We start from the raw sequence: 8,970 nt of genomic DNA on the forward strand, positions 1-8,970 counted from the left end.
GAGAAAGTCAGATAACTACATTAAAACCAAGACAATCAAGAGGCCTATCCTAAGTCTGCAGTGTATATCTGTTGCATTTCTGATTGGACCGACAGCTCAGAATTAATTAAGGCTAAAACTGACCCACCCTGACACAGAGCACAGAGCTCAAGGGTCTTTGAGATACTCGAGGTCTTTGAAATACTTGTGCTCTTTGAGAGGTGTTTCTCACAAAGTTCTGGCCCTGGCATAATCTCTCCCATGTCAGAGGTTAGGGACAGAAAGACTAGCACAGCTGGTGACAGGGTTTCCTGCTCTTTTACTCTCTTCCTACCAAGTTTTTGCTGATCAGCATAATTATAGCACAGAATTGCATAGAGATCCCTGGGAAAAGAAGAAAGGTGTAAAAACCTTGCTGTGTTCAGTTTGCCAGAATGAGCTGCTAAGTTTGCAGAGCTTTAGAGGCAAGACTTCTGATGAATCATTTTGACAGGCTTATGGAGAGCATCTTTGCCATAAATCACCATTTTTCTTGAAAAAATCAATGGTATCCTAAAACACCAGGCTGAGAAATCCTATATTCACTTTACCCAGTGCCTTTTTAGTTGTCATTACAAGAAAGTCTGAATACAATAATATTTACACACCTCCTCAATCAGTTAGAGAAAATCTATCGGTTTTGACTAGCTGTCCTTCTTGGGATAAATCTTTGCCTTATCATTCTCGTGTGGATAAGAACATCATGTGGAAAACGGCGAAGTATTAGACTCCATCAGCTTCAAGTGCCATTGCACACACTTACTACAGGTGACTCGTGCTGCTCCCTTCAGGTTGAGTAAGAAAAACCATGAGTTTTCCTTTGCCCAAACCAGACTGACTGTGTGGAAATAAGATTAAAAAAAAACTTAAAGAAAAAAAAGTGTTTCCTGCTATGTGAACGCTAACTATTAAATTGAAATCTTTGAGTAAATGCAACCCAAGACCCCTCAAGTGTACTGAAGAGAGGAGCTGTTTGTTACACTAGTACAGTTCCCAGAAACTAGTTGGATACTAATGGTGCCAGAGCACACAGTGCCCTTTTCCAGCGGAAGGGCTTCCACACACATGGCTTTGACTTTCTATTGCTCCACAAGGGATGCCTTACGGATTGGAGACTGAAAATCCCTGAGGCAGCTCCAGTCATGAGGAATTACCTTTGTAGAGATGTGTAAGCAGCAAAGGCTGTTGTACGGCACTTCATGCAGGACAGCGTGGTTTGCTGGAAACTGCTTTACTATTGTAGCACCAGACAGTGGCTTAAGGACGGAGTATCTCCTAATTCTGAATTTCCGTGATTTTGTTATTTAAAGTAGAGCTAGTAATATTATAAACTTTGCACATATCGTGTTTTGCATCAGTATGTTTTATGGGTAGCGACTGAACACACAATTTGTTCATGAAACCTTCTGAACTTCCCAGTGTGAAACAAAGACTGTTTAATTCTGGCTGGAAAACTTAACAACGTTGTTGTGTGCTCTAGAGCCAGAAATAATTTTCCATACTCTGCAGCATGGTATGCACCTACTGATGCATTTGTTTAAAAATGTGCTCTGCTAATTTGTAGTCAGGTTGTGGATCCATTCTAGTATTTCAGCTCCCTAGATCTATAAAGATATCTTCACTTACACAGCCAGGAAACAACCTCAAAACAGATTAAAAGATGGGAACTCTTCAAAGACTGCAAGATTAATTTAATGTCCTGCAGATTCTCTCAGTAGGCTGGTGGTAAAAAACCCCAACACCCTACAGCTTTTCAAATCTGTATAAAATATTTATCCATTGAGATTTTTAATGGCAGAATCTGCCTAAGAATTTACTCTCGGTGACCTGTATAGTTAAGGCTTACACAATTACACTATACACCATTTACTGGAAAGGCTTTAAATATTCATTGACTCCTCGTGTTTTAATGTAAACAAGGCACTTAGAGTACCTAGAGTTTTTAATTCCTGCAAGGTGAAAAAGATGTCTGAAGCAGATGTTACTGCTTGGATGAGTGTTGCTCTGAAGCAACAGGGCAGATAGATGGTACTTAAATGACAGAGCACAGTAGCTTCTGGCCAGAGATGTACACGTCTGCAAAGCTCTGATTCTCATCCCAAACCAGTATTCTTCAGGAGCTAGCTCTGCCTAAGTAAATAAAGTTGAAAAAAAAGTGTAAAATGGGTGAATATCAGTGGAAAATCAGACTTTTCCATTTCTGACTGCCTTCATTGAATCTCGTCTGTTTTATTGGTTTGTCAAGAACATCTAGCCAAAACAGGAGGTAAAGGGAGGCAATGAGGAGTTTATATTCACGTCTGGGCAAGGCACCACTGCACCGTATGCAGACATTATGCCTGCTTCTGGATGTAAAGAAAACTGTAATCTTTTCAGTGTTCGTTATAGGACGAACAGAGAACGTATCTATTGCCTGCTCCTCCTGCAGCAGAGGAACAAGACTTTGGGGCAAGGGACACAATATGGCATGTGGCTGCCAAGGATGGGGGAGAGGACCAGGGGAAGCAAACAATTTCAAATGCATCAAACATGAGAACTGCCGCAATTAGTCACTCCTTATCTGCTACTGTCACTATTTTTATATGTCTAGTTGGTTAAAATGCATTTAACCTGCATTTTCTTATACTGCCCTATCTGGTATTACTCTATTTCATGTGTAAATTATTATGACTTTGCTATTAAGCAATTTCTTACCTATGAATTTCAAAGTCAAAGGTAAATATCACAAAATTATTTGTTCTGAAATGTTATATGAATTGATCCACTAAATCTTGATAGCAAACAGCACAAAATTATCTTTCCCTGTGTACCAGTAAAGAGCCTGATTATAATGAATCACAAATCTGATTCATTCTGTTTATGCTTAAAGAATTGTGGATGCGTTTAACATGATTGTAACATTTTAAAAGGCTATTAGAAGGGGGATGGACCCCCTATCCCCTTCCTTTTAGGAATGCTGAGGTTTTGGTGACAGATAACACAGCTGCCTTCTCACTTTTGCTCACTCAAAACAAAATAGTTAACTTCCAGGCTTCTTTTATCTTAGTCCTTTTAAAGACAAATCAACTAAAAAGCAGCAGCTGATCAAAATAACAAAGGGTGGTAAGGTGCCTTTAGTTTCTTGTAAGTGTGTCTGCAAATTCCTGGTGGAATTCTAGGCCTGCCGCTGATGGAGCTGGCTAAGGATATCGATCGCCACTTGAATTCACTGAATAAATAATGGTTGCCATAGTTATTGAGCATTCACAACTGGTGGGGAAGCACGGAAATCTCCAAAACACCTCCTGTGATAGCATTGCTGGAAAATCACCCAATTAATTCTGTCTCATATCATGAAAATTATGCGAGATACAGCAGATGCTTGGACTCCTTGTACTAGAATTTGAATCATAATTGAGCACCTCTGCCACCTATTTTAGCAGCTAAAGAGAAAAGGGCACTTGCCATCTCTTACTTTTGTGTGGCAGAAAGGTTAACTGACATGATGTAACCCCAGCTGTTCTGAGAAATCTTACACTTTCAGAGCATTTCTTCTTTGAGTACTGGAGTATGGATTTGGGTTACACCGAAGAAAACGAGTTCTCTCTGTTTGTGGTAGGGATGCTGACCTGTTTTATTTTTTTTTTCTCTTGCGTAGCAGAACGACATGGATTAAAAGAACCAAAGAAAGTGGAAGAGCTATGCAACAAGATCACAAGCAGTTTGAAAGATCACTTAACTTTCAGTTGCCAAAACAAAGGACAACCGCTTGAGTCTGCAGAGCCGAAGGTACTGGGTGTTCTGGCTGACTTGCGTTCTCTCTGCACACTGGGACTGCAGCGCATCTTTTACCTGAAACTGGAAGATTTGGTGCCAGCCCCTTCCATTATCGACAGGCTGTTTCTGGACACCTTACCCTTCTGAGTCAAAGCACCCTCGTGAGAGGCAAATGCCCACCAGAGCAGGCAAATGGATCGTGACTTACAGCTAACATTTCTGCCCTCACTTAACAGAAAAGTAGCTCCGAGTCTAAAATGAGGTCTTTTCTGGCGCTTTGTCCTTACAACCTGAAGCCTGAAACTTACTGGCTTACCGGTTTGGGGTTGTGTTCTTTGTTTTCTTTCGTGTGATTTGGGATTTTTAAATGGCTAATGTGGCACTTTTGGACAGTGCTATCCCAGCAGCAGTAAAAGGTTAACACGACTGTTTTAAATCTGTTGTTTAACACCTCATGCTACATGAGGAATAAAATTGTAGAAGCTGTGCTTGAAAACAAGAACAGCGAATAGTTGTCTGCCAGGGTAGTATGTGTTTTGTGAGGATACCTTTAGCATACTTCCTGCATCAAGGGCACATACATCAGCACAATCTAAACAAAAATTCACTTTTTTAGCAAAGTACATTCAATTGAACATTTCATACCAATCAAATATAGCAAAATGACAATGGCTGTTAGCTCCCATGTTCAAGTGCAATTTTTTAAAGTGCTGTCTTACTAAGTCTCGTTTATTAACTAATTTATTTTACTAGGAAAACAAATGGAAGAAATCAAGTGAGAAAATTACGTGCACTAACTTACCTGACAGAGTTTTCCAAACTTGATTCCATGTAGCGTGACTTATTGACAAATGTATGTGGAAGACACGGGAGCAACTGTGGCTCAGTTGTTCCTCAGCTAAGGAAACCCGAGGAAGTAGTGATTGGAGCATACAGGGTCAGCATCAGGGATAGTTCAGTTTTAGACTTTTAACATAAGTGACTAGTTAGTAAACAGGCGGAAGGCGGTTTTCAAGAACAAGCAAGTCTTGTAAAATAGTATGAATGTAAGTGCTAGGAAGGATATAGTGGGCTGCGTTTAAACATTCCGTGTTCGTACTCCTTTTTGTATGTTTATACTGTTGATGCCATATTAATATGAAATAATTTGTTGCATAGTGTCTTTATTTGTATAAATGTTTGTATGCATGGTATATTGTAATGGCTTTGCCTGTATTTATTGCAATGACTGCCAGCTCATGGGAGCCCTGTTACACATGATAACTAAATGGGGTGTTCACACTGACTCAGACACACCAGTTGGAAAACTATATACATATATATAATGTGTATATATATATGTATATACCTTTATTTGTGTGCGTGTGTGTGCGCGTGTCTTTTTATTAACCATTTGTATATAAAATATCTGTCAAATCACAAGCAGAGTTATTTTACAGTTTATTTGCAGTGACTTCTAAGGCAGTACTGTTTAGCACTTTGATATTAAAATCTTGCTCATGTTTTGCTAAATTCAAATGATATTTAAGAAGTTTAGTTCTAAAAAACTTTATATGCACTGTATTAAGTCAAAATTTTGTTGGTCATTTTGCTAAGGAAATTTTTGAATGTCAACCTGATGTCACTGTATCTTTTGTTAGCTTTAAACATTCTAGCTTTTGTCTTTTTTTAAACTATGCTGTTTATATGGAAATTAAATTATACAATCAAACAGATGCCAAATGAATTGCCTAATTGCTGCAAAGGATAACCCAGATATTGAGTCACTGTATGGTTTTCAAATAGTAATCTGGTATTTTATCACTTACTATGTTTGGATGTGCTTTTATGAAAAAATTATTCTTATATCAAGATTTATAGTAGTGTCAATAGGGAAACAGACTTCTAATCACTATAGTTAATATTTCCGGTTTACCTGCAGATAATATTTGGAAAAGTATTGCTTTTTGTATTGACTTTTAAGCTTATGTGCAAACATAATAGCATAATTAAATATCAGAGAAGCTAATGTTTCTTGTAGGTTGCTGTAACAGGCCTTACCAGCAAGACAAATATATTTTGACTGAATTTGCTTTTGTATATACTAAAAATATATATATATATACACGTATATATATATACACTCACACACATGTGCGCATACAAAAACATACAGACAGAAAATCCAAAAGTATGTTTACTTTTGTCTCCTTGTGTAAGACACAAGGTCCCTTGAGAAATGACTTTTATCTAGGGACAAATCCTGCCAGGTGCTGAGCACCCACCAGATGAGGGCTTGCAGGTGCTTCCTGCGAGTGGGCCCTTACAAAGACTTTTCAGGCGAATCAGCATAGTACAGTAAAATTGCTTTTTTGTTGAGCAAGGTTTATTTATTAAGTGGGATGCAAGTGGGAGGTAGCAGGTCCAGAGCCCCGTGTGAGATTTCATGTAGCCCGTGTCCTCCAGTCTTCCATAGATAGTCTTAACTGTGATACTCTCCCAAATCCCATCATCTGTGGAATTGTCCTTCACGTCAACTTCATGACACGGATTCATCCCAGAGTACAACCAGTGACAAATCACAATGGTAAACGAAAGAGTTAACGCAGAATAAATCTAGTACTTCTCTTAGAGCTCTCTCAGTGTGAACATGCCTTTGTCTAGGCAGAATTCAGGAATATATCAGGTGTTAAGGGAGAGTGCCTTGTTTTTATTTCAGACAACAGTGTTTCAAGAGTTTCTTCACTCCGCTAACCGCAGTACTTTTTTTCTTTTTCTGTTTTTTTTTTTGGTGGTGTTAACCTGTGGGTTGAAAGAAATGCTCTTGTACATATACAATGTAAATTAAAATTATTAAATTGAATAACATTTTTTTCAGAGGCCCCATGTGTGTTGAATAAGTATGCTTAATTCTGTTAAAATCTGATGTGAATTTTTTATCATTTATAAAACATTTAAAAAATTGTCTACTTGAGTCTTAAAAGTGGAAAACTTGCTGAAGCATGCTTAAGAACACTGGCAATTTAATGGCTAGTCTTTTGATTAAAATAGCTTTTATATAAATACAATCAGACCTGTGGTATCTGGCTATGCAATCTCAATTAGATGATGAGAGCTGGACCATGGTTGTCCCAGAGGTTGAACTACATGAGGACCAGAGCAGAGAGACCACCTGCCCCTCACTGTACTTCTCCTCTATGGCAGGAAGAGATTGTCACTAAGTCGTTAATGGTGATGGCCACAAGGGAGGGAGGGCACTGCTATAGTGCTGGTGGTCCCATAGCACATATGGCTGGCTAGAAAGAGAACAGAGCTCTGATCCCATCTTCTGCCCCTTTGTGTCACTAAATCCTGGGAAGACACGGCTCCAGCAGGCACATGCAGCATTTTCTTTAAATCTGTGTCCAGCTCCTTTCCTGACCATGCCTTTGCTTTGCAAGAGGAATCCGTCTATCCCCTGCCAGTCAAAACTGCTTGGCTACAAATGTGTTTTCTACAAGTGCAGTTTTGAGAGGCATCTGTCACTATTCAGGTATTGCCATGAGTAGCTGCGCCTCCAGCACACCTCCCTGAGAGCTGTTCCACAGGAAGTGCCCAGCTGGAGGTGACATCAAATGATGTGCAGTGGCAGGTGACAGGATTGGCAGCTCTTTCTTTGGAAATGTAACAAAAAAAAGGTTGCTCAAACCCCCCCAAATTATCTGTTGCTTTTTTCCTCTCCTTTATTTTTTAAAAAAACACCAAGAAACAAACAACAACAAACAAACAAACAAAACAACAGCAAACTAACTATGACTTTTAAACTCCTTAATGAGAACGGCAATGAGCTTTGCATAGTAGTCCCCTGTTAGGCAAAACACACAGATCTCATGCCCAGGGTCTGAATCTTCACCCTACAAGACAAAGCTTATCCTCACTAAACTCACAAATGCCTCCATTTGTAGCTACTTGAGGGACTGCAAATTGTGTCCTTAGACATGAGAACAGAACTGTGTCCTGATCTAACAGCACTCGTATCCTTATGTGTGCCTTACATGCTCCTACTTCTAAATCACATCAGTGACAGAGTCCTTCGTGCCCGGGGATTGACTGTGGCACTGGAAATTTGGGCTGAGGCACGAATATGATAGCGGGTTCCTCCAGTAGAGACCATCCTCCAACAGGAGACTGACACCAAGGCACCCCAAACTGAGTGACTTTAAATCGAGGTGAGTCCAATCTCTTCCTACAGCTTTCCTACCTTTACTTTTCACATTGCATTTGTCCAATATAAAAAGCTGAAAGTTCAGTCACGTCGCATAAAGGAGAGAGCGAGCGAGAGAGAGGTTTAATTGTATAAAATCAAGCGTGGCTCTGACAAGAATTGGCAACTCCCTCTATGGAAGCTCTGAAACATGTCTTTTGATTAATTATTTGTATTATAGCAACACCTAGAGGCCACGACAGAGATCAGGACCCCATTTTGCTAGCTACCCTAATTAGCACCTCCAGTCCCCACCCAGGAGAAGCTCCAGGCCAAACAGACAAAAGAAAAAGAAATAGGAGCAACACAGGAAAAAAGGAGTAGAGTGCCATGCCCAAGGGCATATAGCATTTCAGTCACAGAGTTGGGAATAAAAACTTTTGTTTACTGAGCTAGTGTCCAGTGAATGCTCCTATTTTGTTTTCCTTTTCTTTCCCTGGGCAATTTACACTGCCATTGTATCAAATTTTGTGCAAACACAATAAAAGCATTGAAAAATTCAAAATAAGCCGTGTATTCAAACTGATCTTGTTTACCCTGCATATATAAGTTATTAATGAGACTATTCAAAATCCCGGTCAATCACATGCATGGAACTAAGCTGTGATACAAACTAAATAGTATTTAGAAAAGAGATATTTAGCTGTTCTTTCTTAAATCAATGAAATTGACCATTAAAAATATTTCAAGATACAGATTAAACAAAAATTATTAGTGGATAAAAAAGGCTAACTTTAAAAAATGCTAAAATATGGGAGTAAATGGGGAGCAAATGAACCAAATTCTTATCAGGGGATAACATATTTGAGAACTGTATTCCAGGCCTACGTTTGTGAGAATTACCAATACAGTTATTTGTCAAATAAAATAAAAACAAATTTGTTTGCCATACAGAAACAATTTTAGCAATTTTTCTTCTGTTTTCTTTTTTAATATTAGTAATCTTTACATATACATTCATAATACAGAATATT

The 8,970-nt window shown here is 38.9% G+C and overlaps 1 protein-coding gene across 3 annotated transcripts in view; it reads left to right on the top strand.

The window, feature by feature from the left end:
- The window catches only part of NR4A3 (nuclear receptor subfamily 4 group A member 3), a 32,453-nt gene extending 23,868 nt beyond the window's left edge, over positions 1–8,585 (top strand). For 2 of the 3 annotated variants that reach the window (XM_082044454.1, XM_082044453.1), the window contains one exon: positions 3,656–8,585. In XM_082044454.1, the coding sequence (XP_081900580.1) occupies positions 3,656–3,921 (266 nt within the window). In that variant the 3' untranslated portion in view covers positions 3,922–8,585. The remainder of the gene's footprint in view (positions 1–3,655) is intronic. The other variant, XM_082044455.1, reaches the window with a different exon arrangement.
- The last annotated feature ends 385 nt before the right edge of the window (positions 8,586–8,970 follow it).

The sequence above is a fragment of the Streptopelia decaocto genome (assembly GCF_964273445.1).
Source record: "Streptopelia decaocto genome assembly, chromosome: 2".
In the NCBI taxonomy this organism is placed as follows: Eukaryota; Metazoa; Chordata; class Aves; order Columbiformes; family Columbidae; genus Streptopelia; species Streptopelia decaocto.